At 42.2% G+C, this 17,425-nt stretch overlaps 1 protein-coding gene across 2 annotated transcripts in view; it reads left to right on the plus strand.

The window, feature by feature from the left end:
- The window catches only part of COL5A1 (collagen type V alpha 1 chain), a 168,660-nt gene that overhangs the window by 89,106 nt on the left and 62,129 nt on the right, over positions 1–17,425 (plus strand). For both annotated transcript variants that reach the window (XM_073640747.1, XM_073640748.1), the window contains exons 11-24: positions 2,365–2,427; positions 4,506–4,580; positions 9,012–9,104; positions 11,294–11,350; positions 11,460–11,513; positions 12,326–12,379; positions 12,503–12,556; positions 12,633–12,686; positions 12,775–12,828; positions 12,987–13,031; positions 13,957–14,010; positions 14,544–14,588; positions 14,684–14,737; positions 16,281–16,325. In XM_073640747.1, coding sequence (XP_073496848.1) covers positions 2,365–2,427; positions 4,506–4,580; positions 9,012–9,104; positions 11,294–11,350; positions 11,460–11,513; positions 12,326–12,379; positions 12,503–12,556; positions 12,633–12,686; positions 12,775–12,828; positions 12,987–13,031; positions 13,957–14,010; positions 14,544–14,588; positions 14,684–14,737; positions 16,281–16,325 — 801 coding nt within the window. The remainder of the gene's footprint in view (positions 1–2,364; positions 2,428–4,505; positions 4,581–9,011; positions 9,105–11,293; positions 11,351–11,459; positions 11,514–12,325; positions 12,380–12,502; positions 12,557–12,632; positions 12,687–12,774; positions 12,829–12,986; positions 13,032–13,956; positions 14,011–14,543; positions 14,589–14,683; positions 14,738–16,280; positions 16,326–17,425) is intronic.

Consider the following 17,425-nt stretch of genomic DNA (forward strand, 5'->3'; position numbering starts at 1 on the left):
TATTTACGTGTTTGTATGTGCCGTGTGTGTGTATATTTACGTGTGTGTATGTGCCATGTGTGTATGTATAGTTACATGCGTATGTGCAGTGTATATGTATATATACATGTGTATGTGCAGTGTGTGTATGTATACGTGTGTATAATTATTTAGTGTGTGTATATATTCATGTGTATATGCAGTGTGTGTGTGTATATATTTATGTGTATGTGCAGTGTGTGTGTATACATATATATATATATATATATATATATATATATATATATATATATATATATATATATATATATATATATATATATACAGTACAGACCAAAAGTTTGGACACACCTTCCCATTTAAAGATTTTTCTGTATTTTCATGACTTTGAAAATTGTACATTCACACTGAAGGCATCAAAACAATGAATTAGCACATGTGGAATTATATCCTTAACAAAAAAGTGTGAAACAACTGAAAATATGTCTTATATTCTAGGTTCTTCAAAGTAGCCGCCTTTTGCTTTGATGACTGCTTTGCACACTCTTGGCATTCTCTTGATGAGCTTCAAGAGGTAGTCACCGGAAATGGTTTTCACTTCACAGGTGTGCCCTGTCAGGTTTAATAAGTGGGATTTCTTGCCTTATAAATGGGGTTGGGACCATCAGTTGTGTTGTGCAGAAGTCTGGTGGATACACAGCTGATAGTCCTACTGAATTGATTGTTAGAATTTGTATTATGGCCAGAAAAAAGCAGCATCCTTAGAAGCAGAGGTGACACTTGGTCTTCCTTTCCTGGGGCGATCCTCATGTGAGCCAGTTTCTTTGTAGCACTTGATGGTTTTTGCAACTGCACTTGGGGACACTTTCAAAGTTTTCCCAATTTTTCGCACTGACTGACCTTCATTTCTTAAAGTAATGATGGCCACTCTTTTTCTTTACTTAGCTGCTTTTTTCTTGCCATAATACAAATTCTAACAGTCTATTCAGTAGGACTATCAGCTGTGTATCCATCAGACTTCTGCACAACACAACTGATGGTCCCAACCCCATTTATAAGGCAAGAAATCCCACGTATTAAACCTGACAGGGCACACCTGTGAAGTGAAAACCATTTCCGGTGACTACCTCTTGAAGCTCATCAAGAGAATGCCAAGAGTGTGCAAAGCAGTTATCAAAGCAAAAGGTGGCTACTTTGAAGAACCTAGAATATAAGACATATTTTCAGTTGTTTCACACTTTTTTGTTAAGTATATAATTCCACATGTGTTAATTCATAGTTTTGATGCCTTCAGTGTGAATGTACAATTTTCATAGTCATGAAAATACAGAAAAATCTTTAAATGGGAAGGTGTGTCCAAACTTTTGGTCTGTACTGTATGTGTATATATATATATATATATATATATATACACATACACACACACGTGTATACATGTGTATGTGCAGTGTTTGTATACAGGGTATGTATACAGTGTGTGTGTACACATGTGTATGTGCAGTGTTTGTATACAGTGTGTATATACATGTGTCTGTGCAGTGTGTGTATACAGGGTATGTATACAGTGTGTGTGTACACATGTGTATGTGCAGTGTTTGTATACAGTGTGTATATACATGTGTCTGTGCAGTGTGTGTATACAGGGTATGTATACAGTGTGTGTGTACACATGTGTATGAGCAGTGTTTGTATACAGTGTGTGTATACATGTGTATGAGCAGTGTGTGTATACATGTGTATGAGCAGTGTGTGTATACAGGGTATGTATACACATGTGTATGTGCAGTGTTTGTATACAGTGTGTGTATATACATGTGTATGTGCAGTGTGTGTATACATGTGTATGAGCAGTGTGTGTATACATGTGTATGAGCAGTGTGTCTATACAGTGTGTGTGTACACATGTGTATGTGCAGTGTTTGTATACAGTGTGTGTATATACATGTGTATGTGCAGTGTGTGTATACATGTGTATGAGCAGTGTGTGTATACATGTGTATGAGCAGTGTGTCTATACAGTGTGTGTGTACACATGTGTATGTGCAGTGTTTGTATACAGTGTGTGTATATACATGTGTATGTGCAGTGTGTGTATACATGTGTATGAGCAGTGTGTGTGTGTGATGACACAATTATATTTGAATAAATGTTGATTCTTTTTGTTCAAGAATATATGTAGATTGTTGTTCATGGGAAAATAAGCCCTAACCCATCTTTTGAAGCAAAAAATAATATAAGACCCTGTCTTATTTTCAGAGAAGCACTGTAGTTGGAGAGTCACTATCATATAAGTACAGTTTAGTGCCCTCAATATTGGCTTGTCTCACTTTATCTGTTACTAACACGTCAAAGTCAACCCTGACCGTTTCTCTTCCTCTTATTTAGGGTTATCCTGGGCCTCCTGGTACTTCTGGTTCCCCTGGTCCTGCTGGTGACCCCGGTGACAGGGTAAGAACCAAATACTGTTCATTTACCTGTATCCTGTGTTCCTCCGTGCAGGTCGGAGCACATGTATATGACATTTGGTGTCCCAGAAGCCTTATTTCTGGATGGGCCTGCGATGCTTCATATTACATGCACATGCAGTGCCTGCGGCTCTGTAACATGGAGCAGTGGGCACTGGTTTGCCCCGTGCAGCCACATACTACAGGATTATCGCCTCTTGAAGCATTGATTCTAATGCACACAGGTAAAACATGGCCCCTCAGACTTGCTTAAAGGCCGGATCCACAGAACGGCTTGTTGATGCTGTCATGTCTGCACTTGCACTGCCCACAGGGTGCACTTTTCAGCAGATTCTCTGTGTCACGTCATGGTCTGATACATAGGTGTGAAATGTAATGCTCTGTGAGTAGGGCAGGGAAGTTCATCAGCCTTACAGGCCCAGGCCAGGTATCTGTTCCACCAGAGACAAATGGTGTCCAAGCGAAAAGTCTTAATATGTTATTGCTCCCAGCCGTGTACGGCAGAACACATGACATCATCCATTACCACTGCTGCATATGGCTCTAATTAGGAACAGGAATTGTTTGCAGGGTGTGCCGTGTACGGTGTAAGCCAGCGCTCAGACAAGGCGGGAGGTATGGTGAACGATGGGGCAGAAATCCTATCAATTAACCTTTTCCTGCCTCATAGGGTGACGGGTGTGTCATTCATGGCTGGGTGGCTTCAAATGTTCCAAAAGTTTTCCCTGTGTCCTTAATAAATGTAAAATAAGAAACATTGGCAGCAAAGAGATGATATGACGTGCAAACGTAAAGCAGATGTCATCGGGGACGATGGGCGGGGCGGCTAGTGAAGTACTGCTAAAACTGAAAATAATTGATAGTGCCACCCTGTGGCCAAGCCGCGGTACTGCACTGCCATTTATTACAGCTTTATTTTCTGCTGTGGACTCATTAGACTATTAAAGTATTCATGTTGCATATATCCCCTCTTCAGAGCTGGATATTGTAGACCGGGAGCCATTAGAGGGTTTACTAGATGTTGTTACGATCCCCCATACCAGCGCAGAACACTTAGTGACCCGTGTATGGAAAGCAGATGCAGCGAATGTGAACATGAGTGTTTTATTACACCCAAAAGCCATTTATTGTCATTCTTCCCAGTGTGCGATCAGTGTAAAAGTCTCTCTAATTGATAATTGTTTTTTCTCGAGTCTTGTGCGCAACAGTCGGATAATGCAGTAAAATGATCTCTCCTGACTGATTAATGCCCAGCCATGCATTAAACATCAGCACAATTGTGAATGCATCTGGCCCTGCCATCAGATTTATACAGGTTTATACTACAACCTCTTGGGGCAGACCCAATGGCCGCCACAGTCCCCGCTCTGCTGCTTATGAGCAGATGCATATAACATTACATAGGATTACACACCATGAATTCTGATCCTTTGTCATATGGTGCAGTGAGGTCTTGTGATAAAAGCAATAATATCAATATATTTCAGATTGTCCTGTGACATGATCGCCTCATGAGTTAATATACATTTTTTAAAAACTGGAAAAGGTTATATGGGAATTGTGGGCATTTGTAGAGGCGCCGGAGCCCCGTAGGATAAGTTCAGATGCTGCGGGTTCCACTCTTAGCACCATTGCCCATTGCCTCCCAGTATCAGCAGGGCCTAGGAGCTCACTCTTGTTTCAAGCTCGTAACTGCCCCTTCTGACCATTATTTAATGCTTCCTTGTGTCAGAGGGAAATCTTTCACAGATTTATGCTTTCCAAGTAAGATGAATGGGACCTGAGATTAATTTTCCCCACCCACAAATCCCATAAGAGCTACATAAAAGGCCAGAACATGATCAGAGATCTCAGCTGACACCGATGGGGACAGAGTCCATGTGTGATGTCTGGTCCGTGCATTTACGGAATCTGCGTCTCCTGGATCAGGAATATCCAGTGGTTTAGGTTCTGGTCCTACAGAAGTTCAACTCTTGACAAGTTTCAGTTTTTCTGGGCTCTGAGTGGAATTATTCATGTTGTGTTAATGCATTTTGTTACATCTGTCTTATCACCCATCAGGGACCCCCAGGAAGGCCAGGACTTTCAGGTGCTGATGGTTTACCCGGACCTCCAGGCACTATGATCATGTTACCCGTAAGTACCCACGGATGTCAGTAAAGATGCTGTATTGATACACCAGTTTCATCTAGGACATATTCCCATGACTGTGTTTTTTTTCCTCTGTATTTTTTTTCTGCAGGTGACTGCACCAAAATACACAATGACAATGTGATCTGATTATTGTGATTTTATTGTATTGTTGATGCATTTTCACCTTTTTTAACCCCTTAGTGATTACTAATATGACTTAAAACTTACCTGTGACATAAGAGAATAGTCACCCCCAATATGTGAAAATCATAGCTGACACCCTGCTGCATCAGTCATGATGGATCGCAATTAGCACCAACCATGGCCGCTTAACCCCTTAGATGCTGCTGTCAATAGTGACTACGGCATCAGAGTGTGGGGGCCAGAGTCTGCTGGCTATAGTGACCTGTTCAGACGTTATCAGCATTTAGGTGGTTAAAGATAATATTTTTCTTTCCTGTCATGCCTCCACTTTGTATTAATTCCTGAAAGGCACCTGAAGGGTTAATAAACTATGTGACAGCATTTTAGAATATGTTGAGGGGGGCTGTTTTTAAACTGGTTTCCTTTTTGGAAGTTTTCCAATATATAGGACCCCCAAAGTCACATCAAAATTGAATAGGTCCCTAAAAAAATAAGTTTTGTAAATTCCCTTGAAAAAAAATGAAAAATTACTGCTACAATTTTAAAGCTTCTAACACCCTAACAAAATAACAACATTTTACAGATGGTGCTGATGTAAAGTAGACATGAGGGAAATTTTATTAATTAACCATTTTGTGTGGTCTGACTATCTGGATTATAGGGATAATCATTCAAAGTTTGAAAATTGCTATTTTTTTTTTTACAATTTTTGTAAAATTTTGATACGTTTTGCAATTATTTATAAACATATCGACCTAAATTTACTGTTATCATAAAATATACTGTGTCACAAATAAACTTTCTCAAAATCGCTGGGATATGATGAAACATTCCAGAGTTATTGTCACATAAAGCGACACATGTCAGATTTGAAAAATTTGGCCTGGTCAGGAAGATGTGTTTTTAGTGCAGCATGTGTTTATTACTGATTTGTTGGTGTAGAAGTATTGGGCTTCTGCACTTAAAAACTCAATTGTCTTTGTTAGATGCATTTTTCACGCTCCCTATAGAAGTCTATAGGGAAAAAGCACACCAATATTGCACAGTTTAACAGCATATTATAGTGCCTGTGTGCACTTTTCATGAAATCACATCTACATTACTTGAACTATTAAACGCAGCAGATTTTCTGAACAAAAAATGCAGTGGAAATAAAAGCCCCATAGCGTTTATGCTACGTTTGAACATGGCATCGGGGATTAGAGATGTGTCCAGTCTCCTAACGGTAGGGATCACGTAATATATTATATGTAGATCTGCATTAATTAGAGGAATGGGTTACACAGACCAATAGCACAAAGAAATGGCTTAAAATCCCAATTGATCTGAATAATTCTACTCACGCCCGCCATTGTGGTTGTATCAATCAGCAACAAGCAGCTCACAGTCGCAGGTCTGATCCCCTCGGTGCTACATTTAGGGAACAGTTCTTATTTCATGGCATAGTTACTTTGAATGCAGCTGTCACAAATGTTTTCTGACTATTGTCGCCGAGCTGCTGGAAGATTCCCATTAGTAAGAACTGTTGTTTGCATCAAAAGAACAATCGTTTGATTCAAGCTGTTTCACAAAATCTTACACTCCTGCCAAACCCACGTGGAAATTACATGTATCACTTGGTTTAAAAGACCTGAGAAGCCATAAAGCCTCTAATAAAAAGTCCAGCGAGGAGCAGACAGGCGGCACAGGATCTAGTGATCATTGCTGCATCAGAGGAGATGAAGCTCCTGAGGTCAGAGCTGGGATCTATTGATCAGCGTGTCTGCAGCAGAGCGCCCAGCACCAGTCTTCACAGAAGCAAATCGCATAATTTCTTCCTTGTTCTACCCAATGCATGAAAAATTAAACCGCAGCTGCAACACCACTGAACCCTTCACTTTATCACAAACCAGGAGAAAAGAAGTTGAGAACTGTTTGCAGTCTTCACTAAACCTGTAAATACTGTCTATCCGTAATATTGAGCAACTCTGCAAATATGTAACTTTACTTATCTTATACCAATTCGAGGAATGACTACATTCTCACACAGCCGAGCTATGAATCATTATAAACCCTTCCAGATGTTATCTCGTAAAGCCATAAGCTCTCACCCTCCCCCCACACTGACTGCCATACTGATACAAGAGGATGTGTTCTTTTCTCCCCTGCATGACTCTGCCTGCTTATGATTGGTCTTCCTCATGCAGGGGAAGAAGTAAACGTCCCCTGAGACGAATTTCTGGTAATGCCCAGTTGAACTGAAGAATAAATTATAAGTTAAACTTTACAAGTGAAAATCTCTGCAACGGAGAGGAGAAATAAAAAAAAATTACGTTTTATTCTGCTCTGTAGCTGTTATTCCATGATGTGGCCAGTTTACCATGATGTGAAAGGTCTTCTTTAAAGGGAACTTTTCAGGTGATTCTGGCTGCTCAAATCGCGGGCAGCATGAATCAGAGCCTGACTGCACGTTTGTCACCAGGCATATTGTTCTCTCAAACGCTTCAGCATTTAAGGGAAATATAGTTTGAAGATCTGGCCAGGGACTGGAGACCTGTCTATTCTGGTGCTGCTCCCGACTGGCTTTTCTCGGCGCCTCTCCAGGGCAGTGACAGGTCTCTCCCACGTGTGTACTTTGCAAGAGTTAGTCAGCTCCAGCGGCTCATCAAACTGTAATAGGAAAAATCCAGCAATCCATAAAGAAAAAATATTGTATTTAAAATTTCACATTTAATGAAACTCAATAAAAAACATATTCAAGGGGAAAAGGGACATAAAAAATCAGAGAAAGGATGACATGTTTTGAACCAGCCTATATATAGGATATGAGTAAGAACCATGCTGGTTGGAAATGCGTCATCCTTTCTCTAATTTTTTATGTCCCTTTTACCCTTGAATATGTTTTTACTGGAATTTCATTAAATGTGCAGTTTTACATACAATATTTTTTCTTTTGGGATTGCTGGATTTTTCCTATTGCTCTTGTGTCTCACCCATCCTCCAGCTGGGATTTTCTCCTTCCGTGCATCCCTACCTCGATTGAAAGATCCAAGGGCTACATTAAACTTCAGGAGAGCTGATAAGTATTTTTTCTTTTTTGTCATCAAACTGTATTTCCTCTGAAACAATGGAGAGTTACAGAGAAAATTGTACCTGGCTGTAATCGTACAGGATCTGATTCATTAGGACCAAGTGACAGGTTCCCGTTCACTCAGCCATATATTAGTCTTGAAAATGATGGCTAAGGGAGCAGTCAGACGGCAGTCTAAATCGGATTGAGATCGGACCACAACATACGGACTGTCTGGCAGCTCTTCTGACCTGAGCGTCACAGCTTCATATATTTCTGTGCAGCTGTCACACTCGGGTCAGGAGAGCTGCAGCCAGTCCGAGCATTGCAGTCTGAGCTAGTCCGATTTATACGGCCATCTGACTGCACTCTAAAAGTGACAACCTAAACACTCTTATAAACTTTTCAAGCACATGACACATTTTCTGATAGACTTGTTAGGGTAGGACCAGACAATGGTGCAGCCAATTACAGCACAATTTTGTTTCTCAATCATGCGGCCTTCAGCCTGCACAGGTGGGTACAGTTTTGACTGCACTGTCTGGCCATATCCTTAGTAAACAGAAAAGTGAGAGATGACGGTGAAATTGAAGACTGTTATTGTATTTGATATTAATATTTTTCTACCCATGAGCTTATCTCCATTTTCATCCCGCGCAGTTGTTGCCTGTGCCACTAGAGGGAGCAGTGTGCAGGATTATAATGGCACCTAATCTAAAAGCCTCCAGTACTGCACAAGTTAAATGTGCACTCGTTAAGCCTTACGTCTGTGGCTCATTGCCCTCTCTTTGCTGCAGTAAAATCCTCGAGATATAAATGTGATTTATCTATAATTCAATACACAGCAATTTCATGGAGTCTTGATAGGGCCTTTTAAGCAGGAATAAATCTAAGATCTGTTTTCATAAAGGGAGCAGTTTTCACCCTGCATAAAAGCAGCACGGGCAGAGGCGGAGGTGGGGATAAAAACGTCACTTGGTTTGTTTGTAGGCAACAAAATGCTGTTTTTACTGCTTAGAATAAAATGCCGATCCAGCTTCACTATAGGGGACGGCCAGCGTTGGCTGTGAGCCAGGGCTCCGCTTTCTCTATGGCCAGGTGCTCTCTCCACAGAATTTATAAATGTAATGGGGCAACCGTGTATTCATCCCTTACATTACATATGTACACTATAGACCCCTGTATCTGATTGTCTTGTCCCCATCAGGTTTTCATGTTCTGTTCTTTTTTTTCTTTTTTAGTTCCGATTCTCAGGGGGAGGAGATGGTTCCTCCAAAGGACCCCAACTTTCTCAACAGGAAGCCCAGGCTCAAGCCATGCTACAACAAGCTAGAGTAAGCATGCAGCTCGCACTGACTACTCCCTCATTGCTGACACCTGTGTGTAATGTGTAACCCGTCTAGTGAGTAGTTATGGTCATACATGGCGAGCCGTGCTGTCTTGTAACCACCATTGGTTTTCCTCCACATTAGATGAAATTGTAGTTTATCCTTCATGTGGATTCAAACAGGTAAAGACCACAGAGGGTTTTGAAGTTCTTAGTGTCAGTTCTTGTTGTGAATTATCCCATTTCACCCATTTTAGTGTAGCAGGGGTGAAATTCATGGTGAATTCACATTGAAATCTGCAGCAAAATCCCCCCTAACTTTACAATGCAGCTCTGCTTGTGCAGATAAGCTGTTGTGCTCCCTCATACAATGCAGCTCTGCTAGTGTAGATGGGTTGTTGTGCTCCCCCATACTTTACAATGCAGCTCTGCTTGTGTAGATGGGTTGTTGTGCTCCCCCATACTTTACAATACAGCTCTGCTTGTGTAGATGTGTTGTTGTGCTCCCCCATACTTTACAATGCAGCTCTGCTAGTGTAGATGGGTTGTTGTGCTCCCCCATACTTTACAATGCAGCTCTGCTTGTGTAGATGGGTTGTTGTGCTCCCCCATACTTTACAATGCAGCTCTGCTTGTGTAGATGGGTTGTTGTGCTCCCCCATACTTTACAATGCAGCTCCGCTAGTGTAGATGAGTTGTTGGGCTTCCCCATACTTTACAATGCAGCTCTGCTTGTGTAGATGGGTTGTTGTGCTCCCCCATACTTCTCAGTGCAGCTCCGCTTATGTAGATGGGTTGTTGTGCTCCCCCATACTTTACAATGCAGCTCTGCTAGTGTAGATGGGTTGTTGTGCTCCCCCATACTTTACAATACAGCTCTGCTAGTGTAGATGGGTTGTTGTGCTCCCCCATACTTTACAATGCAGCTCTGCTAGTGTAGATGGGTTGTTGTGCTCCCCCATACTTTACAATGCAGCTCTGCTTGTGTAGATGGGTTGTTGTGCTCCCCCATACTTTACAATGCAGCTCTGCTTGTGTAGATGGGTTGTTGTGCTCCCCCATACTTTACAATGCAGCTCTGCTTGTGTAGATAGGTTGTTGTGCTCCCCCATACTTTACAATACAGCTCTGCTTGTGTAGATGGGTTGTTGTGCTCCCCCATGCTTTGCAGTGCGGCTCTGCTTGCGTAAATAGGGTATTATTTTAAGCATAAGCTTAGTTCATTGAGGGCAGATTGCATTTATAAAGGGGTGATCTCATCCTATTAATTGGGTAAAATTGGAAAAGTGCTTGTAAAAATAAGCAACTTTACAATTTGCTTCTTGTTAAAAAAATCGTCTCCTTTCTCAATTCTATAGTTTACAGCTCATTGCTGAGGTTGACCGGTGTCTTGGGCAAGGAGCGCATGCTTTCAAGCACTGCTCTGAGACTGGCTTCTTCCAGCAGATTCAGAGACCCGGTAGTTGGGGCCAGTGGCTCAGCCGTGCCACGCAGCCCAAGCTGTCAGCGATTCAGCAGCTCACCGTCCACCCGGCAAGCAGGAAGCCCAGAGGTGCGCTCCTGAAGATAGGAACTTAAAACAACCCCTTCACATTTCTGCACAGATGTCAGCTGCACAGTCATGCAACAGCAAAGCTCATCCTAAAAGAAAGGATATTAAAAGCAGCTGAATGGGAGAAGATACAGATTAGATATTAGAAAAAACGTTCTGACAGTTAGGGTGATCAATGAGTGGAACAGGCGGCCACGAGAGGTGGTGAGTTCTTCTGCAATGGAAGTCTTCAGAGGCTGGACAGACATCTGTCTGAGATGGTTTAGTGAATGCTGCATTGAGCAGGGGGTTGGACCAGATGACCCTGGAGGTCTCCTCCAACTCTAACATTTTAGGATTCTATGAAATGGAAATGACACATGAAAATAAAGGTTTCCTACATTCCCAGTCTCCACCTGAACATGACTGGTCACTACTGGGAGGTCATCATATAAGTATAAGCGGGGACATAAGTCAGCTCAGTCCTGTGACTGCAGCCATGTAGATTGAGCCCCTCACAGCGTTACTTGGTGTATTACGATACAAGAGATTTATAACAGGGAGACATATTGCTATTTTGTATCATTTAGTAAATAGTAAATCACGCTCCAAACCTCATTCTTGGTGCTAAGTTTAATCAAGACTTTTTGCGTTTCTGATTTCAGCTAGCCTTAAGAGGCCCGTCTGGCCCAATGGGACTTACTGGAAGACCTGGTCCATTGGTGAGTAATGAAGGCTTCATGTCACGGAAGTTGAATGATCCTGACTATTTGGTACAATTGTGTGATTCATGTGATATTAAGACTGTACTTTACTGCTATTTTCTTCTAGGGGTCTCCAGGTCCTTCAGGATTGAAGGGAGAATCAGGTGATTTAGGACCACAGGTAAAATATCTAGATAAGACCATGTTCTGAGCGCAGGAATCTCATTCATGTTAGTAATCTGTATATATCGTGTACAAATCTCTGTCTAAATGAGAACTTGTCTGTCATATACTGTGCAGCCAGAAAGCTGACAATGATGACAACCAGCCCCTGTACTGTAATAAAAGTTGTCACACACCCTTGTTACTGATATCCCTGATATAACGACGTGATCAGACACCTTATACTACGGTATCGGCTAAAGATTTTTTTACATTTAAAACATGAGTAACAATATACAGTCCTTGCCTTCATGTGGCTTGTTTCTAGTCTGCCCTCACTCGCTGTTGCCCCATGCTGTCTGCCGACTAACGGCACCCGGTCCACAGGCCGTCCTAGTAATCGTGCCGCACATCATGGCTGCTGTTAACAATGGACACAGCAAATGCGGGCAGAATAATGATGGGGAATTTATAGGAAAGTGCTAAAAATATAGTTTACTTTCATGGAAAACCCCTTTGGGCCTATAAGCAGAATGAAGCCTGCCTGACATGCTCATCGTGTTTCCCATAGATTGCCACTTCTCTGCTGGAAATGGGGGTGGGTCTCAGATTCTTCTAGGGGCTCAGACAGTGGCTATTATGCCATAAAAGTCATGTAATGGTATCAGCTGTCCTGTAACGTCTCTTACTGCTGAGAAGTAGTGCATGGTTGTCAGCCATATATTGAATTTTCATCTTTTATTCTCATGATACTGCCCATGTTTTATATAGTACAGCTTATTCTGCAGCTGTTTCATGTATTCCTGGGGTCTCTCCATGTTTATCTTGTAGGGTCCTCGTGGTTCTCAAGGAACTCCTGGACCAACAGGAAAGCCTGGACGAAGGGTAGGTGCACAGATCTACCATCTCCGGCATTACTGTAATGTCAATCACCTACAACCAGGGCATAATCGCTGATAATGTGCAGTAAGTTACAACATAACGTCTGCTACCCCTCCTATATTCCAGGGCCGGGCAGGAAGCGATGGTGCTCGAGGTATGCCCGGACAGACTGGAACTAAGGTATGGAGCGTTGCCTGTGTTTCTTAAGCCTTGAAAAAAATACCCATAATAACTGATCTTTTCTATTTGTTTTTAGGGTGACAGAGGGTTTGATGGTTTGGCTGGTTTGCCTGGAGAAAAGGGTCATCGAGTAGGTTCAGTTCTTCTGATATGATAATTTCCAGCTGTCATCGGCAATTATTTTGAGGTGTTTAATACATTTTATTGGTTGTTGGTAGGGTGAATCTGGTCCCCACGGGCCTCCCGGACCACCAGGAGAGGACGGTGAGAGGGTAAGCACATCCTCCTATAAATATAATATTATGTCCATGTGCAAACGATCCCACACAGGGCGTGCGATGCCTGCTGCTGGTGTGAGGGCCAGCCCTGGGGCCGTATCACTGGGGTTGAGCAGATGATGTACTCTTGTTGTGTCTTGTTGTTTCTTTAGGGCGATGATGGAGAAGTCGGACCTCGGGGATTGCCAGGTGAACCTGTAAGTATTTTACCTGTGAGGATATTAGTATTTATATTGCAGAGTCCTGTGTCGTTGGAGATGCTGGCAGTATAGTTGTATAATACTTTTTACTCTGCAGAGAAAAACAAATAAATGTAAGACTAAAGGAGCACAAACACATTCAATGCAAGTCAGACAGCAGGCCACCAGTCCCATATCTTACAGGATGTCCCTGCTTTACCCTAACTGCAGATATGAGGGGAAGAAGGATTGGGCTGCTGGGTCACAACATGTCTGATCCTTTGTTCATGCAGGTGATAAGCCGCTGCCAAAGAAGCTTACCAGCAGCTCATACATGAACGCTGAGCCGAGCACAGCAGACGTGTATCAGAGAGGAAATCACATGTTTTATTTCCAGGTCACCTGAGAAACAGACTGACTAGTTTCTGGTCCCGCGGAGTCAGGATGTTATCACATTACATTTCTGACTCCATTGCGGTTTCCTTCAGGGACCCTGAAAAATGAGATTCAGGCAAAACTCAGTCATTGAGGCAAAATTTTATTACTTTGGACTATTTGACCTTTTTTTGGTTGACCTTGTTTTTTTTCTTTATACTGGATTTCATGATTGTGTCTGGCCTGTAAGATGTTCAACGCTGGAAAAAATTCAAAGTTGCAGAATTTGCAGCCATGGGCCCCATTATATTCAAGTGACTGTCGGGGCGTCCTTATTTGTTGGCCCGAAGTCACTGGGCAATTGCCCTACTACTACGTCCGCACCTAGTTACTTTACTAAAACTCTCCAAACCTAAAATCTTCCAGAAATGTTTGTATATAACCTGACGTTCATGATGATATGCGTTGAGGATTCAATCATTCCACAGCAAGGCGCATTTACGTCAGATTTGGGCATTGTAGAATATTATCTTCTTTATCATATTAATTCCTATGTTTGTGTTTATAGGGGCCACGTGGTTTACTTGGACCAAAGGGACCTCCTGGGCCCCCTGGACCACACGTAAGTCTTTCCTCCCCTTCATTATCCTGCGAGTGGTAACATCGGGAAGGTTGGTGTCAGGCTTTGTGATGTGCGGGGGAGAGTGGTTGCGGTATCTGCTGTAATCCTTCTCTCACGTCTTCCACAGACCCACACAAACCATCTTAATGGGTAATGAGCCTGAACTGGGCAAATTACTGCACATTTTCTCCTCTTTTTAAAATATTGCTGATAAGTTGCATCGTGGAAAAGCTCAGAGCAGCGAAGGCGCAGAAATCTGGATCTGTCATTGCAGCTCTGGTGATAATTTATCATTGGTTCTAATGGTAGGGAGCATCGGTGTGATACATGTGATACTCTTGTCATGTCACCCCACCATTGTATCAGGGCTGATACTTTACTTCTACTCTGCAATGATTTATACTGACCATTCACACTACAGTTCTAGTTGTGGACTGCAAATGGGATAATTGATTATATTATTTTTTCCACTGATCTGTGAGTAATACAAATTTTGCCATGTTTGACGTGTTTTCTTCCGGTCCCTAAAACAGGGTGTTTCTGGCATGGACGGACCAGTTGGACCAAAAGGCAGTGTGGTGAGTATCACAATAGAAGATTAGCAAGGCAGCCATTTATATAATCATATCTTAGTGGATACTCTTTATGTTGACTTTGCTCTTCTTAATTTTAGGGACCCCAAGGTGAGCCAGGACCCCCTGGTCAGCAAGGAAACCCAGGTGCACAGGTGAGACTGAAGTACTAGAATATAGCTATGTAGTCAATAATGTATACGGAATAGGTAGGAGCTGGCACATAAGTTGGGTTCATTGGTCACTTAGGCTAACACAACAACCACAGGTCTCAACTTGAGTCAATGAATATGAAGAATCTAAACACGACCCAAAGCTCCACTTGTCCTCAAAATATAAAAATAAGAAAAGGGATGCATTGAGGATGGTAAAGGGCATAAGAGGAGAATGCACAAGAACCTTAGGAGTGTATTGCTGCAGGTGGTAATGGACCAAGAGGATGCAGATGGTTGGGATAGATGGGAAAGGGCGCGATGGCTTTAGAAGTATTAATGAGACCAGATTATGGGCTTCACATCCAGGACCACCCTCCTGTTCTGCCGCTGTATTCCTAAGATTCACAACATAATAGCCAATGGGACTTGATCTTGACATTTGAACAGTGGTGATGTATATTCGTTATTCCCTCCCTCACCTGCCATAAAAAAATCCCATGTTCCCACATGTTAAAAAGTTTTTTTGTGTCTACATTAGAATACACAATAGCAATCTACTCTGATTGTTGCCATTTTTGCTGATTTTTGTGCAGATTTGCTGCAGCGTTTGTAAATGTTTCTTCATGGGGTAATGTTGGGATTCTGCGCTTATAGCGGATTTTTTTTTTGCATTCATTTTTTAAGACTTCTCAAAATTCCTATAGTGAAAAACCTGCACCAAAAAATAGAGTTCAGCAGCGTCTTTGGACTCACATTGGGTCCAAGGCTGCATGATATCACATCCACTTTATTTGAACTGTTATATTCAGCAGATTTCTGCCTAAAAAAACAGCAGAAAAAAATGCAACATCTACGCTAAGTGGGAACACGGCTCAAGGTCCAATATAAATCCTGTAATTCTGGGATTCGTGCTGCAGTAGATATAACGTGACATATTCTAGTTCTTGCAGATATCCTTTACCAGTCGCTCCGTCTCTGAACAGTGAATGTCCTTGGTTCCAGTCTTTCTCACACTCCCAGAGTAACCTTGTCAGTGCCAACTAGATTTCCTTTCTGTAACCTCTGGTTTTATTTATGAAGTGTCCAGATGGTGAAATGCAAGTGCGAGATTCCCACTGGGCCGCCATCTTGAAGGGTGATCTTCTGGTGACCTTTTTGGAGATTCTGAATTTTAATAGGGACAAACAAATTTACATGAGTAACTTGATGGAGACACGGACAGATTGATGGCTCTGTAGTCCTGTCAGGAGCAGCTGCAAATGTCCCTCAGCACTCGTAGAATAGAATAAAATGTTATAGATATGTAGGTAGATATGAGATGGATATGAAATGCATGGATTGATAGATCTGAGATACATGGATAATAGATACAAGAGATAGATACTTTGGCTTATACAATAACTTTACCACCCCTATATGATTATTGATGTTCTGATTCCTTTCTGTAGATATTCTTGTCCTTTTTATCCTCTGATGATAAATTCTAAACCTTGAAGTCTCTTTCCTGATTATATGATGTCTCTTTTTTTTTTTTTTTCCGCAGGGTCTTCCGGGTCCTCAGGGGGCTATTGGGCCACCAGGAGAAAAGGTAACGTGTAAAATGTCCCAGCTGTTGTGTCCTCTGCACAATAACATCTGTTGTAGAGCGAGGCTCCCGTACCGCAGCGTCTGTCCATCTATCCATATATCTTGCCTTTCATGTCAGTACTGGAGACGGGGAGATGTGCAGGGATAAAACATTGACCTCACCCATTAATAACGCTGTTTACATAAATCCTATACGGCCAGAGCTGCGGAGAGCGCTCAGCTTTCATGTTTCCATTATATATAAAATAAGTCACATAACATGTAATGTAAACCGCACATTCACTGTCTGCCTGGGTGGTGGGAGCCACCAGGACTGGTAGATAGATGTGGTGTCATCAAGAACTTTCCATGACTCTGCATTTTATATTAAAGACACAACTGGTGGATCAGTGAGGCTCCGGTGTGGTGGGATGAACGGAAGCAGAGGCCCTGGCAAAATATAGACTTGCCCTATTAACACATACCTCAAATTCTTATTTTATAGAAGTGGCCATGCACAGAATCATCTGGAACAGCATCACCCAAATGGAAAAAGAGAATGAGGAAAATGTAGAGGGGTGGAAGATGATTGTCCCATAAACATCATGTATTACCAATGCGCAGGTGGTGGACGTCCATTGTCCACATCACTGATCACAAACACTAAGTGAATGTACAACCCCCTGTGGCATTTACTGTCTACTCACTATTGCCCTATTCACACGGGAGACCATAGACTCCTTATTCTTCTACCCCCCAACGATTGGTTCCCCAGCGATCATACCCTTATCACCTACTCTGTAGAGTAGAGTTGACCAAAAAGTTTCTCATGACTGTGGTTGGTCTGACATCCTTGTCGGTACTTTGTGGTAGCCTGAGCAGGGTCCTGTGAACTTCCTTGGCCTTATTGTTCGGCCATCATTTCATAGAATCATAGAATGGTAGAGTTGGAGGGGACCTCCTGGGTCATCTGGTCCAACCCCCTGCTCAAAGCAGGATTCACTAAATCATCTCAGACAGATGTCTGTCCAGCCTCTGTTTGAAGACTTCCATTAAAGGAGAACTCACCACCTCTCGTGGCAGCCTGTTCCACTCATTGATCACCCTAACTGTCAAAAAGTT

This window comes from Phyllobates terribilis, unplaced genomic scaffold (assembly GCF_046119375.1).
Source record: "Phyllobates terribilis strain yellow unplaced genomic scaffold, ASM4611937v1 Scaffold_7__3_contigs__length_470593459, whole genome shotgun sequence".
Taxonomy (NCBI): domain Eukaryota; kingdom Metazoa; phylum Chordata; class Amphibia; order Anura; family Dendrobatidae; genus Phyllobates; species Phyllobates terribilis.